This window comes from Corvus hawaiiensis, chromosome 3 (genome assembly GCF_020740725.1).
Source record: "Corvus hawaiiensis isolate bCorHaw1 chromosome 3, bCorHaw1.pri.cur, whole genome shotgun sequence".
In the NCBI taxonomy this organism is placed as follows: domain Eukaryota; kingdom Metazoa; phylum Chordata; class Aves; order Passeriformes; family Corvidae; genus Corvus; species Corvus hawaiiensis.
This window is the reverse complement of record NC_063215.1, coordinates 14,482,297-14,502,776: the sequence shown is the minus strand read 5'-3', so window position 1 is coordinate 14,502,776 and position 20,480 is coordinate 14,482,297. Positions and strand designations below refer to the sequence as shown.

Sequence of the window (20,480 nt, the reverse complement as noted above, 5' to 3'; positions counted from 1 at the left end):
TCGTTGCACCACGTAAGTGCGGATAGAAGGGCCGTACCCATGGCGGGGGTGCAGGCCTTGTGAGTGCACTCCGGCATTTCTGTGGTTTGGCTGGCAGCTCTGGGACATGCATTCCAGCCCCTTGGGAACAACTGTAATTGGAGCAGTTCTCGAAAGCTTTATGTATTTCTCTGGAGTTTTTAAGGGAACGTCATAGATGAACGCAAGGTGCTGTCAGATCCCAGTTGCTAAAATTTTTGATTTACTTAGATTTATGGCCTGACAAATTAATTATATTTTGGAAAGTTAAGGGACTTTCCAGAGTGTTGTTTACAGGCAATAGTAATGATTTTCTGTTACTTCTTTCAAGGATAGCAGAAGCCTCTTCCTTCCTGTGCTCTTAATGAATCATACTGTACAGCCAGAATCTCACCTGGGAGAGTTCCATAAGATGAGCTTTAGCTTGTTTGGAGGGATGAGTTAGCCAGGGACAGCTCTCCTACCTTACGTCTTTTCTGTGCATGCAGATCTGAATGGAAAGACATCTTGTTTGTGCTGGCTGCATTTACAGCTGAAAAAGGCCAGATTCAAATATGCTTTATGCTCATTGAGGTTTAGGGGTCACCATTCTGAAACAAAAAGCTGTCGTTCTTTCTGGTGGTTAGCAATTGCAGCCCAGGCAAATGTGCTGGAAGGAGGATTCCTCATTCAGTAGGAGATTAGTTGTTGTCTCCATTGCGTCTCTGAGATTGAGAACTACAGAGTAAATTGGAAAGGCTGATTTTCTTTTAAAGGATGACAAGTGACATGTAGGTCTGTTTCTTACACGGTTGTTTAAAGATAAGATTTAAAGTGGGATTAAGGCTTCAAGCAGACTAGATTCTGAAATAGGTGTTCTTTGTTTAAATTTTAACTGTCCTTAGAAATCTCTCATTAAAAATTTATTGTTTGCAAGTAAAATGTGACAAGTGGGATGCTGAGTAAAGCTTTTGAGATCAGATGTCACAAAGGATAAGATAGGCTTTTAAATGTTACTAGTCATGACAATGCAGTACCTTGATACTGGGTCAAGACTTCCTAACAGCAAACAACATCCAGGTGTGAGTGAAGTAAAAGCCCAAATACTGATTTTTTTAAAGATGAGATTTGTAGGATCTGAAAGAGTATTTTAACTTACACCTACAGTGATAGATTTTTTTTACTGTTGGAAAACTTTCTTTCTGAGGAAGAATACCCTTAATAAGTTTCTAAAAAAATGGTTGTAGCAGAACAAAAGTAATTATACCGATGTGTATTTAAACAGAATATTGTGAGGGAGCTCAGGTTTTATGACTTTTCATAATTGTATTCTGAACAGGGTAATTCTGCAAATCCTGGAAAAGAATAATCCAGTTATCTGAAGTTGCTCATTGAAAAAAAAGGAGTTATTTTGTATAATAAAATTTCTATAACCTTCATTTTTTTTAAATTAATTTTTAATTTCTTTGGGGGAGGAGAGAAGAGGGAAAGAGAAAGCCAGCATAACAAGTGCTTTCTTCTTCTGAGAACAGTGGATTTTTTTTGTAGTTATAGTATCTAATACTATAATGTATTAGATTATTTTTTTTCCATATGAAATTTTTGACTTAATGTAGTACATTAATTTATATTCATTAATTTTAAGTGATGGAAAACTATTGTTATAGCCATTCACTTGCCTGTAACAATCCAAATTTGAATAATGGGGAAAATATGAATGGAAGTTTGGTACTTCATTGATATATTAAAACTCATGTTGTGAATGACCTCCTGTGAGGCCGTACTTGGTAGCAGAGAATCAATGACTTATTTGGTGACTCATTGTTAATGCATTTTTAATGGATACTGAGATGCATTTACTGACATGATAACATCATTTTCTGTGTGTGCAATGTTCCAGAATAAAAGATGAATCTTCTTCAAGCGATGAAGACCCTAGAGCTGCCAAACAAAACCTTGGGTCATTACAAACCAACTCCAGTCATCTCTCGTTATTGTCTGGAATCAGTTACAAAAAATCGCTTCGGCTCACTTCTGACCAGCTTGTGAGTTAATTTTACATTCTTGTCCTGAAATGTCATGTCTCCTACAACATGAACCTTTACTGTTATTCAGGCTTCAAAGCTTAATTAGCTCTTATGTCTTGCATTTAATTCTATCTAATTATATTTTTCAAAAAAGCCTTTTCTCTTCTCCTTTCTGTATTAAGCATGAATTATGTTCCTTGCAGCAAGTGCTGGGGTTTGGAGATGGGATCTTTAGAAAAATACCAAATTAAATTCCAAATTGTGTATTTGTCACCTGAGTAAGTGTATTGGAACCACATCCTTTCTTGTAGTAGGTGAAACATGTATATGTTAACAGGTCTCTTTTCTTTCTCCCTCGTCTCTTTTCCTTTTCTCTCATGTGTAGGCAGGTTTGTAGGCATTTTGCATAAATAAAATTTTCTGTTAGTAACTTCTGAAAGAGCTACTTGTGAATTTACTGAGGCCAAGCTATTTATTTCTTTGGAGCTTATTAATTTCTTTGAAGCCAATTCTCTTCCTCTGTGACAAAGGTGTTTTGACTGATGACAAAACTGTTACAGTTTTGTGTTCTGTAAGTTTCAATTTTATCTGGAAAAATGGGCTACTTTAGGGAAATACTTCTTGTCATCTTAGGTACAGATAATTAATTTTCTGAAGGAAACCCAAACAAGGTGTACAGCATTTAACAGCCTATCACTCACTGCCTAGATAATTTGTAAGAAATGCTGAGTTTTTTCCAAGAGACAGATGGGATGTGTCGGTAATTTTCTATAGGAAAGAGAAAGCAGGGGTTACGCAAATAAAATGTGACTTTTCAGTCTCAGAAACCTTGCAAAAATTAGCTGAAGCTAAAACTGCTCTTAAATTGGTTTCTTAATGAAACAGTGGGTGAGACTTATCAGTTACCCATCAGTTGTTGTATTCTCACTGCCTTTTCACTTTTTAACTAATTGAAAAGTTGCAGTGAAAGATAACAAAGAAAAAGATATACTAAGAGTGTTAAATTTGTACAGGTCTTGGGAAAATGAACAGTTAGGTCATCAAATAGAATCAAATCAGTAGCCTCTTGTTCCACATATCACTAAGCAGCACAGGAGACAGTGGAGGGCATCAAAGTGGGAGAGTTAAGGATATTTAGTGTCAGCTGAAGGGTAATGGTTCATCTGGTGTGTGGGGTCGGTTATTGTATGAAAGAGATGTAATACTGTAGATCACAAATCCCCATAGAAAAGCTCTTAATTAGAGTTTATGGAACTTCTTGTTACTCACATTTCTCTCTGCATATATATCTGTCTTTCAGAATGGGAAACCCTCATAGATGGTCTCTATTCCATCATTTGTTACTGTTTATGTGAATATTTGGGGATGGTTTTTTTTTTAATATACCTGATAGTGAAACAGAACTTTTTTATTTATTTTGTTCTGTTCTGTACATCAGTGCCTTATATACCCCACACAGGGTAAGCTGCTGCTGTTGTTGTTTATAATAGCTCTGCTGAAAGCAATAAAATTCAGTGTGACCAAATTGGGATGACTGGTTGGGTGCCACGTGCCCAACCAAGCCACTCTATCACTCCCCTTCTCAGTGGGATGCAGGAGAGAATATAAGGTGGATAAGCAAAGAGAAAAACAAGTTTATTCTCTACTTCCCACCAGTGAGGGATGTTTAGCCACTTCCCAGAAAGGAGGGCTTCAGCTCTGGAAGGCAAACATTGTAAAATAACAATGACACCCGTTCCTCCTCCTTTCCTTAATTTTTATATCTGAGCTGATGTTGTATGGTATGGAATACCCCTCTGGTTAGTTTGGGCCATCTCTCCAGGTTATGTCCCCTCCCAGGATCCTGCCCAGTCCCAGCCCCTTGATGTGGATGGAATGTTAGAGAGACTGTGCTGATGCTGTGTTACCAACACCTTTCCAGCTGCCAGTGCAAAGCACAGCACTGTGAGGGCTGCTGTGGGGAAACAAACTCCAGCTCAGTCAGACCCAAAACAATTTCCACCCCTTATTCCATATCATTTGTATCATACTCAGTTCCCACATAACTGATGTATCTTCTAACTGTTCCATTGTATTTATTTCTCATTACTGAAATCCCTTTTTACCCACACATACAACTTAACTATGTTCTTAAACCATCTCTATACCAAACATACGTTTTCTTTAACTACTATCCCGTCCTTTCACAGGTACATATTACTTTCCTTTTTCATGGGCTTCCTCCATCCCTCCAGATCCATGAGGTGGGCTCCATTCCATCAGGATGGGTGTTTAGGACAGGAAAGCAGCACACTTGATTGTTGGGCACTGACCCTGGCGCAGCTTGGGTCATCGTCACGTTCTCCTTGCTCCTCACCAAGTTCATTCTTCATCAGTTCATGTCATTCATGCTACTTTGCTTCCTGCAACATACAACTTATACCACAGATTATTTTTCCCCCAAGGTTAAATGTCCCTGAGGCACACACTGGGTCTCCCTATCCTTCTGCATTACCTTCCAAGGAAACCCTGGTCTTTGGGCAAAAACAGTCCCACAAATGGGTTTGCTTTTATGGGAGGGGAAATCCACACCAGCTTCCCCAGCCAAATACACCAAGGCAATGATCATGTGTGGCTTTTACACTGTCCATTTCACATGTTCAGTTTGTTGTTCATCTTGCTGATAATGTCTTGCAGAAAAGCTTAAAGCTCAAGAATGGCCCCAATGATGTGACCTTTAGTGTCACAACCCAGTATCAAGGCACTTGCCGCTGTGAAGGCACTATTTACCTATGGAATTGGGACGATAAAGTTGTTATTTCTGACATCGATGGAACAATCACACGGTGAGTTCATGAACAGGGAGAGACTTCATATGCAAGGACAAATTGCCTTTCAGTCTAAAGGAAAGCATAATTAACAGGGAATGGTAATCACAGAATCTTCATATTCCAGTGTTTTGGGAGGTTTTGTTTCTTGGTTTTGGTTTATTTTTTTTAAATTTGTCTTTCAAACAATATAATAATCTTTAGCTGAATTCTTAGTTTAATAGACACATGCCATATGTGCCCATTATTTGTCACCTGTTGGTGTTTCACAACAGTATTTACAGCAGTATTGGAGGACCTTCTTCAAAATCCTAACTGTTTTGTTGCATCATACTTATGAAGTATTAATTAAAAGAATTTGTTAAATATGAAGGAGTAATTAAAAAGAAGAAACATGTGAATTTTGTTTTAAATGGCATCCATAGGGCATTCCAGTGATAGGCATTATTATCTAGTAGACTAGACTCCAAAATCAATGTCAGAATTAGAATCTGATGAAAAGTTTCAGATTAGTACTTTGGGTAAAACTCAAAATTTTGCAGTGACCAAAATGATTCACTGACTTGCTGGTTTCTATTTATTTAGTGTATTTAACACTGGTGAAAACAATTGTGTGTGGAACAGGGAAAGCACAAAATAAAAATACAGGCATTATCTTTTGAAGTGAGGTGTTTAGATTTGTTTTGAAATCAATTTCTTTCAAAATCAAACTTAGTTATATCTAATTAGGAGAAAGAACAAGGAAAAGTAATTTTCAAGAGCAATCTGGGAGAAATTAAAATACTTGATTTAAACTGAAATTCTCTTCTTTCTTGTGATTTACCCATTGTATGTCAAACTTCTCATTTGGTGCCAATGTAAATTAACATCTCTCCCCACTTTGTTTTCTTAAGCTTCAAGTAAATTGAGTGGAATCTATTCTCTCTGCTATTGATTTGCCCTGAGTTCCTGAATCACTTTACCTTATAATGCCAATGCAAATCCATCCTAAGTCACTGCCCAGTATTTTTTTCTCTAAGATGGAAATTATTCAGGGTGTGGACTTCTTGCTGTGTGTCTGTACAATGCTTTGTCAAGCAAGATGCTAATTTGCACTAATTGTTACTATGGCGTAAATAAATTTCTCTCATATGAAGTGGGAAACACATTGAAGCCAGAATAAATATTTCAAAATAGTTTATACCTGACCAACTCCTGGCTTAATGTGGAGAAGTTAGTTTGAAGTAAGCTAGAATGTGATTTACCTTATAGTTTCAATTCCCCATAAATTTCCCTTATGGGTAGGTTTGGTTTATTTAGAAAACATTTACTATAAACCTCAAAAAGCTTGCTTAGCACTGGTGGCCTCCTAGAGGTCTGATTGATGGCCTATGTGCTGTAACTTCCATATTATCTTGTGGGGCACAAGCTTACCCACCTTGGGGCACAGGAGTAATTAAAACAACATGGCCAAGGATGAGCATGTCAGTCTATCTCAAAAAAGAGGGGAATAAAATAATTCTCTTCTGATGACAATCCGTCCCTTACAGAAAACCTTATTTTCATTTGCAGCTAGCCAAGTAAGTTAGTGGGATTTGTATTAGACTTGACTGTTAGTATAAGTTTTGGGGTTTTTTTTTCAGTTCAGTTACACTGTTTTTTTCCTTTTTTCAGGTCAGATACCTTAGGTCATATTTTGCCAACTCTTGGCAAAGACTGGACACACCAAGGGATTGCGAAGTTGTACCATAAAGTGAGCCAGTGAGTATTCAGTAAATCTGTTCATGCATCTGTGGCTTGTTTGTGTTTATTCATTTGCACATAGAAATTAAAATTTCTCTAGGCTTCTCTTTATGTATATGGGTGACAATTTCATCAATATCTTGTCGCTTGAGTGATGCTGGCACAGTGTAAACATCTGCTGCATGATATCCAGAGCAAAACCTGCTTTGTGATATCAAAAGCAAAAGCTTCTTATCTGTGAGTGATGATTGCTCTTCCAGCCACCCTGAACACACACAGATGGTTAGTTCCGAAGTAGTAATTTGAATGAGTTATGTAGTTGCAGCAAGCGTAACTTTCTTGGAAACTGGGAATTGCAGCAGTATTAATCATAAGATGCTAATACACCTTCCTTTCACTCTTTGTTGAGGAGATGGTGAAATGCACAAAGACTCTGTGGCCCAGGGTGGTCACTGTAGCTGGAATTCTTCTTGCTAAATTTCACTTACCTGGAGTTGTAGCATATGGGATGAATCTGTTTGGGGGAGTTCCCTTTCTTTCCAGTGAGTTAGAAAGCGAGTTCAGTGAAACAGCTTTGATTTGAGCTGTCTAAACATCAGGCTTCTAGTCAAGAAAGATAAATCTCATCCTTAAAGAGCAGCACAATGTCTTATCTTGACTAGAAATCTATCCATTTTGGATACTCGCTGCTAATATTTTATTTGTTGTATAAATGACGATGAGCTTCAAAGACATTGATGATGATCTTCTGCTGATTGTGTAATTTATTTTATTTCTGTATGTAAGTGTTGCTAACCCGTTGTTAAATTGCAAGGTCAGGAAGGATCAGTCTTAAAGTAGTTTTGTGTCATTGGTTAACTTTGAGAGTAGGCAATAAATAAAAGTTGCTTAAAGTGCAATTTAAAGTTACTGAAATCAGTAAGGACCATGCTGTGAAGGGCCTAAGGAAAAGGCTTTAACCTGACAACATCAGTGCTTTAGCTGCTGTATTAGAGCCTAGTAACTCACCTGCACTGATGCCTGCTTGTCTACAGTGATAAATACCTTCCATGCCACTGGAGCAGGTAAAGGATGTGGATTCATCTTGTTTACTTGTGGCTTTTACATCCTGTGTAATCCTTAGAGAAAGATGGGCATCTTCAAAAAGTAGCTCAATGTACCTGCGATTTAACCATGTTTAGAAAAAAATATCCTTTTCCCATTAGCTCTTGAAGAAATATCAGGCAACAGTATATCAGCTCTGCTTTAGGTCAATTAATGTCATTAACATTATATCCAGGTATGACCTAGAGCAATTTATTCCAACAAAATGGGGATGTTTCTTCTGATGAATATGAACAGGAGAGAGACTGTACCAGCTCATGTGTGGTGATGTGTGGGAATGCCTCCAGGTGAGCAAGGCTTGTGCAAAAGTACAGGTGTACTGTTGGTTCCCTGGATACATTTTACAATATGGTCAAGCCATTGTGTACACTGGAAGATCAAAGACAGAGCATGGTGATTTTGTAATTACCCATTGAGAGAAAAAAAGGAAATGAGGAAAAATGAATTGATGTCTGAATGGGATCAGATGAAGTATCTGATTTTAATTTTTACAAGGAGGATTACTGATTGCTGTTTCCTTTTATTGCATTAATGTCAGCTTTTCTTATATATTCAGATTACCATAAATGTTTGAAGAGCCTCTGGTACACATCACAACTCTCCTCATAGCTAATCTGATTTGTTTTGTGTACTAGGGTTATGCTAAGGTTCGTTTATTGCTTTTTGTTTTACATGGATGATGAATTATAAATTATGGATGATGGAATCTAAATTATGCCAGAGACAGTTGTCTGCACGTTAGACATACGTGTTCACAGAAAAGACAGGACAGCCTGGGAATTCACATGCTGAGTTCTGTGTATAACCTCTGCATTACATTTGGTGAAAATGTTAATTAATTTTTTTAATTGCAGTTGTTATTTTTGTGCCTGCCAGCCTTATCAGTTGTTAGGGCTTTGATGATAGTAAACATAGGGGGAAAAATAGATTTGAGTAATGTTGGTTTTCAAATTACTGAGTTAATTGTGTCGTGGCAGATATTACAGCTGAACACCATATAAATGCTTAATAGTTAGATCTAATGACCATGCATGCACTGAATACAGTATTTCTTTATTTTATGAACAGTAATTTTTTAATAGGAATTGGAAAGTAAGCTGCTATTAAGTTGAACTAATATCAGATAGGATTCTGTTCTATCATGAACAGAACCAAAGGCAACCTGTGATTTATGCCAAAACTTTTATTTCAGTGTCAAGTTAAAGATTACTTTTCATGCTGTCTTTTGAAGCTCAAATTTGTTCCAGCTTGAGGAAATGTGTTACTGCTGCATGTCTTTTCTTGCAGAGGCCCGAGAGGCAGGAATGCAACACTGTTAATACAGCAAAAGCCAATATACTATTGCTTGCCAAGTGTTTTCCTCTTCACAGATATTGTTTTATTTAATTCTAAGGACAGTGGTTCCACCACACAGGGGTGGAAAGGAAACCATAACGATTCATAAGTCCTGAGAGGAGCAGAGATAAATGAGCCCTCTTTAGGTGTAATCACTAAATGCAGCAGGGCTAGATGCATTTAATTATCCAGTTTTCCGGCATAAAGGTTTTTACTCCTTTTAAATTAAGTCTAGGTTAAACATAAGTCTATTTAAGAGTCATGATTTGATTCATGTAAAGTAAACCCACAAAATTATTAATATCTAAACACCTGCTTTATTTTTACAGTAGTTTCTTCTTTTATATCTGCTCACAGAAATGGATATAAATTTTTATACTGCTCAGCACGTGCTATTGGAATGGCAGGCATGACCAGAGGATACTTGCACTGGGTCAATGAAAGAGGAACTGTGCTGCCTCAGGGGCCAGTTTTGTTGAGTCCAAGCAGCCTATTCTCAGCTCTTCACAGGTAATGCAATTTCACTTTTACACAGAAGGAAACTCTGAGGTTGGTGGAGGCTGAATTATCAGCTTTTTCAAATGAGAGTGCTTCAAATATTTTTTTTTTTTTTTAACATATTGGTGCAAAATTTAATTAAGAAGAAATTTTGTTAGAGAAAAACCAAAATTCATTAGATACTCACTATCTATTTTTTGCTTAGTTTATATATTAGATATATATTGAGGCACAGCTGTGTTCACTGTTTACCAATATGTACTGCTTGGTGACTTCATGTGTTTAACATACTGTGTTAATATTTAGCTATGGGAGAAATGTGGACATTTTCATAGCAATCACTCTTGTCTTCACCTGTAAGGTGTTCCAATTGGCTTAAATATATTTTTGTGGAAGGTTATTTCTTGGTGGGTTTTGAAGAAATTAATGTGAAAACGAAATTAACTTTTTATACGCCTGACTGCACTGTGGGATTCTGTGAGGACAATGTTACCTTTTCTAGGTGTTGAACTGCAGTGAGTGAATAATAATAGCACAGATTATGAATATTGTACCTTCTGCCTAATTCAGCGAAGCATGTCAAGTGATTGCTGAAAATATTTTAAGCTGTTAAAAGCTGCTGTGACAGGATATATTTCATTAGAATTTTTAATGGTAGGTTGTTCAGATGCTCTCCTGATTGAGTGACATGCTACAGCTGTCTTACCAGTCATGTTCTAAAGATAAGAAACCGTGGAGGTATTACAGTGCACTTCTCAGACTGATTAAGTAATAAATGCAGTAAAAGGGTAGTTACTGTTATCTTATGCTCCTCATATCTAGAAATACATTTTAAATGATACTCTTTTTGGTATCTTGTTCAGACTAAGGAATGCCCATCTTTCAGTGTACACTGTTGTAACTGCTGAGGTGTGTGGGCAATAAATGACTTCATTGTTATCCATAGATTTAATCCTTGTAGTTTTGAGATCAGGTGCATATGAGACTGAGGAAAGGTGGTTTTATTCGTCTTTTGCATATTCTCAGACATTGATTTATACAGCGATCTGCTGTTCCAAAGGGCTGCTTTACTCCTATGAAGCTTCTGTACTATTCACATCTTCCTTGACATATGTGTTGGTGCTAGGATCTTGGATTCTGAGCTTCTTAAGTGCTTTTGTGTCATGCTGGCATCTTCCTATGTTATGGGAACTCCAGACTCTGCCACCTGTTCAGTCTTCTTGCCAAGAGAAGCTGTTGTGAAAGGGCTTTTGCCCAGAGATGAGAGAACTCCTCTGTTCATTAATGAATTCTGTATTCTGTGAGGAGCAGCTGAAGAGAAATAGAAGATTCCTTTATTCCTTAACTTTCGCTAATTAGCAGTGGTGGAGAACCTGATTGGAATTCTGTCTTAACAGGCTGAGGTGCTTCTAGCACATATGGTGATTGCAATCCTTTTAAAAATAAAATCTAAAAAGAAGCACCATAAACAGTGAAGGCTAATATAATCTATGAATCATTCTGCAGTTCTCAGGAGGCAGTTTACTTGATGACAGTTTATGCCTCATAAGGATTGATTTAGCAGCTACTCTCTGTAAACCACCATCCATGCTCAGTAGCCATCTTTGTAACATAGGTTTCAATAGAAGTTCCCTTGTTTCAGAGGCTTTATTTACTGTGCCCATTATGTAAGCTTGGGAATAGTGTTTTGTCTTCATGGGCACTCTGACTTCTAAAAGATTTATTGGAGAAGGGTGGATGCTATGCAGTAGTATCTAGCTAAGTAAAAACGTTGAATAAAGAAAACAAAATGGTTTGTGGTGTATTTCATGTGTACTTACTCATCTTCTCTTTTCTGTCATTTCAGGGAGGTTATAGAAAAGAAGCCAGAGAAATTTAAAGTTCAGTGTTTGACAGACATCAAAAATTTGTTTTATCCCAACACAGAACCCTTTTATGCTGCTTTTGGAAACAGACCTGCTGTAAGTAAGAGCTGAATTTATTTCTATTGCAGAGAACAGAAAGGCTGCTGTTATTTCATGGTTCTGTTATATTAGAACCTAGAAGCTTTAAATGACAATTAGGAACATTTTATTAGGCCCTGTGCAAAAGAAAATACTAAGGTTCTTCCTCAAAAATACCATGATGTAGGATTCAGAGATGAAAGAGCATCAAAGTAACTATGTTATATCTGCATAAACTAGCAGTTAAGCTTGTGTAGAAACACTGATCTCATTTTAATCCACAAAGCTACAGCGTCAGTGAGATACCTGTGGGCAGACAGAAAGTATTTCAGATTAATATTGGTGGGACTCTCAAAAGACCTTGGATGTCCTATTGGAGTCAAAAGATTCTACTTTTTATGGAAAATGATATATTTGACATGGAGAAGGGAAGACAGATCTCAGTCACCTGTTGGAAGGCTGGATATTTGGGCTATAGACAGCTCCTGCCCTGGGCCAAAGAATGCTGTTATGCATCTAGAAAAGGAAACAGTCTCACAGGCTTGGGCTGAGGTGGGGACCCTGGCATGAGATTATCCTTTCTTTAAAAGGGACTATTATGTCAGAGATGACAGGAGGTCCTCACTGTCCCATTGCTATATTGAATTGTTATATCACAGGCAGCTTAATTTCCATTATCAAGGCTCCTTTAAACATATGATTCTGAAATAACGTTTTAAAAACCTCTGTGATGTTGTATTATGGATAATAACTGCCTCTAGTTCCAGTTTTTTGAACCTCAGGGAAACATGCATTAAAATAATGATTTTCTTTCAATAAAATTTCAAGTAAAACTGTAAGTTACTATTTCAAAAGTAATTACTGGTAGCTCACTCCCATGCTTGGTGCCAGAGTCCAGGCTTCAGGTGTGCTGCGATGTGCTTATGGCTTTGTGAAGCTCAGGATCACAGCTTTCTCAATTTTCTGCTCTGGGTTTTCTGTTTTGGTTTGATTTTTCCAAGAGTAAACTCAGGGAAATTTCTGTACACATGGATGTTATAGGTGTAGACAATGTGTGAACTGCCATGATGATGAATTTTTGAAGTGATGATGAATTTTTGTTCAGGTACTTAATTTTTTGGAACAGTCTTTACAATGTAGATATAAAAATAAACTTTTGTCTTCATTAACATTCCAGTTTTTCACCACCTTGGCTTTTAAAACCATGATTTATATTAGCAAAATGGAAATTGTTTTTGCTCTAATCTTCTGGGAGATATTTTCAACTTTGGTTTTGTCAGGCTTTTCTTCAGAACAGATCAAAACTTATTAATTGTTTTCCTTAACAATCTGAATTTCTTAGAAGACATTCTTAATTCTTACACCAAAATGTACTTCCCATAGTTGTATCTGCATTACCTGCTGTGGCTCTCTGATGCTGTTTTGGCATGTATTTCTTGCTTTCCCTTCTTTTCCCCTTTCTCTGACATGAAGTATGGTGTATGGGTACGGCACAAATCTGAACTTGGGAGCTAAGTGATGGCTTTGTTATAGACAAATTTGTTATGAATTTTATGACCTTAAAAATAATTTCTGTTTTATGTGTCAGTTACATTTTAACCTCTGTATGCTGTTGTAACATACTTGGTACAATGCACACAGGACTTCAAATATGCTCTGAAAGGAAAATGAAGGTGCTAATGCTTTTACACCAAATATCACTAGTTTTTTACTGAATGTTGTTGTTGTGTCAAGGGAAGTTACTGAAAAAATTAACATGATTTTGGTAACAATTTAAACTCAAGTGGCAAACTTCTTATCTATCAGCAAATGATCTGTTTCATGAACATTTCATTAGATTGACCTCATTTGTAACATAATGGAGAATTTCAGGCACACAATAACTAGGTAAATTAAGTACCAGTTCTCTGTACATATGTTCTTTTGTGTAATATATTCCAGCAAGATTACACATGATTTTGCAAAGGCAGAATCATGATTTTTCTTTTATTTTCTTTTTAGGATGTTTATTCTTATAAACAAGTGGGGGTTTCTTTAAACAGGATATTTACGGTTAACCCCAAAGGAGAACTTATACAAGAACATGCAAAGACAAACATCTCATCGTAAGTAATCTCTTATCCCTAAGAGTTTATGGACTAAATTAATTTGCTGTGCTAACTTACGACTCAAGTTGCCCAAAGATCCGTTCAGCTTTAGTAATTAAAGATTCCTTAGAATACTTCAAACAAAACAAAAAAGATTGAGAATAAAATACAGACTTTCCACTTCCCTTCAGTTAAACTGACAAAACCAATTTTTTTGTGTTTAGTATAATATATTCCATCTATTTTAATCAGGTAGAAGATTTAGAAGTAGATGATTTAGTTTGCATAAAAGTGAGACTCACTAGTTTACTGACTCCAGCTGCCTTTTCTTGGCCTTTTCAAAATTTCCTTTTCCTGGATCTCCTATCTAGAAGAGCCAGAAAACAAAACCTGAAGAGAGGGTCGAGTGCTTCCAGCAAGGTGCTTAGGCACTGGTAACCCCTAACACTGGAATGGCCTTTAGTAATGTTAAGTGTTAGTGTCCTTAATTGAAGGGGAGCCATATGTGTATAAAATATGAATAATCAGTTGAGCAGGGAGCTGCTTGAGCCAAGCTGGACAGAAATGGAGAAGCAGAATGTGGTGCTTGAATATTTTAGCAGATGATCTGGGTGTAAAATGGCATCTGTGTCTCACTAGGTAAGTATCACTTGTTAGAACAAATGTATTAGAATTAATTTTTTACCCAAACTGTGAATCCTTTCTGGAAGCTGGGCACCAAAATTAAATTTAGTTCAATTCCTTTGAGGAGGTTGACTTGTCCACCTTGTCTGTTTTGTAAATGTAGTCATGCCTTAGTGGTTGGGGACTTAAGAAAGTTCAAAATAAGTTGATCTGAAATGGTTCAGCATACTTTTAATTTTTTTATTTCCCAGCTATGTCAGACTCTGTGAAGTGGTAGATCACATTTTCCCTTTGCTGAAAAGAAGCCATTCTTCAGACTTCCCTTGTTCTGACACCTACAGCCAGTTCACCTACTGGAGAGAACCTCTGCCGCCATTTGAAACTCAGGATGTACATCCAGCCTCATCTTAACCCCATCTCCAAATTGTTGGTCTCACCTCAAAGAATGGGTTGGTTTGTGTTGCAAGGACACCACTTGGCTTTTGCTGTTGACAGTTCAGTTGGAATCTGTGAAGTTGTGAGCATTGTATTCTTTTGTTGTGAGCAGACTTAGGAATGCTTTTTCATACTTAGTCACGTTTCCAGACAAGAGGAGTCTTGCTAGGGATAGGAGTTGCGTTTCTAGGTCCTCAAATTCTGCTATGCACTTTCATTATATGAGGTCAATTAAAAGTGATGTTGGAGTTGCAGTTAAACATGCTGTAAGGTTGTAAAGTGGTTCCATGTCTGTTCTGCATCACTGAAGCCATCTTTCATCCTGTCAGAACCCCTTGCCAGTAAGGGAGCTAAAGGTGCTCACCATTCCTGACATGATCTGGTGACACGGACAGGGATTGTAATCCATATATCAAAATTCTTCTCTCTGAAGGAGTAAATGATTCTTTCCCTCTCCCCTTGCTTGACCAACAACTGTTTGTTTAAGAGTTGATTACTGGTCTAGATCCTCAGCAGATGTAAATCAGTGTAGCTGTCAAAACCAATTGAGCTGTGTTTGATTTATTCCAGCCTGTTTTGACATGGGACATTTCTGAGGAAATAAATTATGTGTAATCTAAATAGAAAGTAAATGAAATAGGATGGCCAGATTCTTCCAGTCTTTCTCAGTTTGAGAATCATGCTTCAAGAGTAGCTTTTTGGATCAAGGTAAATGTGCAAGTGGAAGATCCAGGCCACTTTGGATAGTGCCCACCTTACTGGAGTGGGTGATTTTCAGTAAACACATCTTTCACATGCACTGTGTGCTGAGATTGAAGATTTGTTACTGAGCCAAAAACAGTGAGGATTTTATCAAAATGGAATAGTTTTGTTTGAAATATTATTTTGATTAAAATGTGAATTTTGATGCTGGTGAATGATGCATCTCAGGTTTTTACTATATGGATTTTTTTGCTTTGTTTTGTATCATAAAGAATGGATACTTTTAGTGCAATTTACTCTCCTTTAAGGTAATGAAATCTCCTCTTTTTTTGTTTTTTTTTTTTTTTTTTTCCTTATTTATCCAGACACAAGCTGTAGATATTGCTTTTGACAGCCTTAAGACTAAACTGTGTGCACTAAAAGCAATACTGTGGATCAGTTGATAACATTTTCTAAATGGTCTGCCTTTACACAATGTGGTACTTAAAATATGGACTCCAAGTGCCCACATGCCAAATGATTTCACATGTGTTGTAGTTAGGAAAGAAACTCTCTTTTTCCTTTTGAAATATATAGAAGAGTCTAATTGCTCTTTGAAACACCGAAGATGGCATCCTGGGATTCTATGTACGTTGTATTTCAGTATGGCTACACTGGTGGTTCACAAGCTGTGGTCTCTGCCGCCTTGTGATCTGAGGCTGTGGTACGTGTTTTGCAGCTGCTTTGTAGTGTTTTCACTTAAGAGTTTAATAACAGGAAGGCAGAGTGGTCCAGGAGAAATTTTAAGATGTGATTATGGTTGTTTAGCACCCAGAAATTTGGAAGTGGTTGCTCTGTATCACATTTGTTCTGTAACAACAAATTCTGGTTTTGCATGTCAAGAGTGATAGCAATATAGATAGGATGCTAACTCTCTGGTAGGGGTTTTCTAAGGTTTACTACAGAAGACTTTATGTGGGATGTTAGTGGGCCAGTTTATGTTTTCTCTGTGCCTTCAGCAGTAATGAAAACAAGCGCAGTTCTTTACACAGATGCAGTGAGCAGTGGAGAGCCCTCCCTAAGTCTTCCTTTCACACAAACCTTGCTGCTTCAGGCAAAATGAATGTCTACTTTGGATATACCAGGATTAGACACAAAGAGGAAGAAATGGGTGTTTGACAACCCAGACTGACTGTGTTCTCTTGAAAGTTTAAAGAAAATGCGAATATCTTTTTACTTAAAGGTGTAAGAAATATGGGTGGATTTTTTGAAAGACAATCAGTGGGGATTGCAGATTGCCAAACTGAGATGGTTGCATCTCTAAATATAGCCACACTTTCCTTTAATTATCTATTAATACTTGTCATTAATGATTGAATAAATGGATGAATGTACTAGCTAGCTGCATCCTGCTTAAATTCAGTTTTGGTAAAGGCCTATTTCAATCCATTTATTATGCAAAATAAATAAAATAAAATCAACCCTTCTCTTCAGTGAAAGGCTGTCAGTTTTGTGGTTTTTATCCTTAACTGTAGGTAAAATCTGTTTTCCCAAGATACTACACATAGCCACTCCCATCAGAAAAGATGGTCCCTGAAAGTTCTCCACAATTAAAGCCTGTGATACATTTATGTGTAACTTAATAAATAGGGTAATTTATGTGTAACTTAATAAATCCAGGGTTGTTTGTTGCCTTTAGTATTTAAAACCAAATGATAGCGTGAATGAGGAACTGTTTTAATTCTGTCATATTGTGGCCACAGTGCAGCACTGGTACAGGTAACCCTGAGGTGCTGCAGAATTTGTCCCAGAGTTTTTTAAAACTTGGTTAAACAGGGTTATGGCTGACTTGATCTCGTGTTAGTAACTATCTCCTTCAAGGCTGAAGTTGGACTGCAGGACCTCCAGGGGTCTCTTCTGACCAACATTTCTGTGATTCTGTGACGTTCAGCACTTCACTTCTGACTTGCTGTATCCCCCTTTGTATCCAAAATTGAAATATAACTGAACAGTATCAGGAATGTGTGTTTCTGTAACTTTTATCAAATTTACTAACAAAAAAGACATTTATATGAAAATCAAGAGTTTGACCTGCTAGAAACATCACCATACTTTTCCAGAAAGTGTAAGACATTTTGATGTGGTTGATGATTAATTTTAGCATAATATTTAAACTGCTTTAATTCATGTAGAAGAAAAAGGGATGGTTTAAAAAATTGCTACTCTTTCTGTGAAAGAAAAAAATTCAACCTTGCTTGTGGTGTAATGCTGTTTTTTGTTACAGAAAGAATATGTTAATATAAGTATGCAGACACATTAAATCACAGTATATTCTATTCATGCAATACACAGAAACTAGAACATGCAGCAGTGAGGAGTGACTTATGTTTATTTTCTTGAAGCTGATGACCACACCATTCTAGCTATGTCAGGGGAGGGAAGGAATGTTGTGCTTGTGGCATTGGTTATGCTGAAGATAAATGTTACTGCTGTAATTTGGGGAAGGAGGAAAAAGAGGTATTGGGTATTTTTTATTTGTAGATACGGTTTGTTATTATTTGAAAGCCTATTTATATACAGTGTTTACTCTGTATATGTATGTGCTACTGCAGCGATGAAAATAATTTTAACACTTCATTTGGATCTGCTGAATGCAACAAGGGTAGAAATATATATTGTAATAAAGGTGAAATGAATTTTTTCCTGACTTTTCTATTTTTCTGTATTCTTTGATAATGGCAGAGTGCTTTTGCAGAACTGCTGAACCTGTAAAGCATACCTTTTATATCTCCAGTCTCCACTGCCTGTTTCTTACTGGGGCTATCCAGTGTAACTTGCATTATTTTTGCTGTTTGGCTGCAGTGTTCTACCCAGAGCCTTTTAAAACTGGAAGTGTTTACTGAGGGAGACAGGGTCAGGATCTGGGCTCTGTCTGTTTTGGGATATCGGAACTGCACCTTGGAGCCAAGAGCAACCATACAGGAACTGGAATAAATTGGAGCAGTCAGGAATCCTATCCCACCCCAGAATTTTTTGAATATTCCTTTTGTCTAATTCCTAGTGTGACCTAAGCAAAAACTAGCCATCTGTTTTGAATGGGGATGTTGTCATTCATGGCAATGAGATCAAATAGCCTTTTTTTGGGGGGGCTCCTCTTCTTTGACACTGCCCATCCTGCTGGAGAAAAGCCAGTACCCTTTATTCCCTCCTGGCCCTGAGAACACAGGGCTGCCTTTCACTGCCACTGCCAGGTTTGCCGAGCAGACTCACTGCAGCATCGTGGTACTGCCAGGCTTGTGCGTGCTGGTATGAAAACAAAGATGTTCGGGGTTGATAAGGCTCTGCGGCATCTCAAGTTCTCTGTTAAAAATACAAGAGCAGCCGTATTTGGGCAGCCTGCAGTCACTGCATCTTCAGTCTTCTCTATTTTCTGTATGTCTCTGCCTTGTATAAACATTTACCCTGGAGCTCTGGAGATGGGCTTTGAAACGAAGGTGCCCTTTTAATTAAAAGTCAGAGAAATGGTGCTTTTGCATCAGCAAACCAAACTTTATAAGGACGTACTTACTGCTCCTGGAATATCCCATTAACACCGGAGATACAGCAGTCTGAGGGAGGAAGCTCCTCAGGAAAAAAGACCATAAAGTTGTTAGGAGGGTTTTTTGATGCCATGGGGAAAGTAGGGAATATTTCCTGAATACTACATTTTCATTGTTATAAATAGATAATCTTATTTCAATATACATTGCATATGCCATCAAGTACCTCAGGACAGTTCATTGCAAGAGACAGAAGAGGGCTGTTAAGAGCTAGTGCCTAAAAACGTAACTAATATAAATTTCAGCTCTTTTATGAATGCATGAAAAGATGAAGTCTGAAGATTGTTCTTAGTGGGTTTTTCTTTGTGTTTATTTTTTTCTTTCTTTTCATAAAAGTCCAGCAAAGTATGGTGGTGAAGGGAATATACTCACAGTGCCACGACCTTAGGTAGTCCTCACTCTTTCGCGTGCAGTAAAATACAGCCACTCATTCTGTTCAGTAGCATGTTGGAGATATGCAATCAAAGGGCTGCTTGTAAATGGGAGCCACGAGACTGGCTCTAAGGAACACCACAGTGCTAAGGAGCTGTTGGGTGCTTTGGGAAGAGACCTTCATTGAGACCTTTCCAGTGACTGGGAACTGAGGGAGAAAAAGGTAAAATGAGAAATAAGTTTTCTTCTAGGGGGAACTAGAGAAAGGGGACAAAACCAGAACGTGGCCAAAAAGCACCTTCTTGTTCCTACCTCTGTGCTGGCCCTGGGTGATGCTGGGTCAGATGCTGAGCTCTGCCTTGTGCCCCCAAAGCAGCTCTGCCTGACATCCCGAGTGTCTGTGCTGCACAGAAGGCATCAGAAGGCCATTTTGGCTCCATTTGCCAAACAGGAGAGAGTAACACTGAACAAAAGGAGTTCTATGCTCAAGTGTCCAAGGAATACTGCTGCCAGCAAAACAAAGTTGCAATTACAGCTAAATTTTAAGCTTATGTAAGTACTAGGGCTTCTTTATTATTTCATGAACTTGGGAAACAAAGCTTTCACCTGCAATATCTGCACCATGGTGGTACCATGCGTGCATCCTCTTAATACAGCTTGCTTCAGTGAATAAATACAGACATCATCATTTTCCAGCCTATTTTAGCAAGTGTTTAACTCATCCCTCCCTGAACTGAAACTTACACATATTCTTAAGCACTTTGCTGGATTAAGCCATCTAATTCACAGAAAACTCTGTACTGAGGAGATACAGTTTCCGAGCTGAAGAATTGATCTGGCTTTGCAAATGGTTACCCTTGGACTGGTTTTTAGCCTCCAGCACTGTCAGGTGTTCTGCCTACTGCCAGCAATCTATTTATTGATACAGGAAATCCATTTTGCCTTGCCTTGCTTTTAATGAGTTTTGCAAGCAAGTGGCCCCTTCCTGTGACTCATTCTGTGTTTTCTGAGCGGGAGATTGTGGTTTTAAGTTTCACGTTGGAAAGTAACCGCTGTGTCTGCTTTCCTTGTCTGCTGGAATCTCAACAAGAGGAATATGTTTTGGAACAAAGAAATGTAAATGGAGTAGAACAGTTCATGTTTCTTTGCAAAATTGTATAAACATCCTTCTTTTCAGGACAGTTAAAAACACTAGTGAAAAGTGAAAATAAGTCTTGTTTTAAAATAACAGCTTTATCTTAGAACATTA

The 20,480-nt window shown here is 37.6% G+C and overlaps 1 protein-coding gene across 3 annotated transcripts in view; it reads left to right on the top strand.

Moving 5' to 3' along the window:
• Nucleotides 1–17,967, top strand: part of LPIN1 (lipin 1) — a 60,539-nt gene extending 42,572 nt beyond the window's left edge. For all 3 annotated transcript variants that reach the window (XM_048297953.1, XM_048297955.1, XM_048297954.1), the window contains 7 exons: nt 1,898–2,042; nt 4,701–4,849; nt 6,485–6,571; nt 9,350–9,502; nt 11,337–11,451; nt 13,435–13,538; nt 14,396–17,967. In XM_048297953.1, the coding sequence (XP_048153910.1) occupies nt 1,898–2,042; nt 4,701–4,849; nt 6,485–6,571; nt 9,350–9,502; nt 11,337–11,451; nt 13,435–13,538; nt 14,396–14,555 (913 nt within the window). In that variant the 3' untranslated portion in view covers nt 14,556–17,967. The remainder of the gene's footprint in view (nt 1–1,897; nt 2,043–4,700; nt 4,850–6,484; nt 6,572–9,349; nt 9,503–11,336; nt 11,452–13,434; nt 13,539–14,395) is intronic.
• Nucleotides 17,968–20,480: the final 2,513 nt, after the last annotated feature.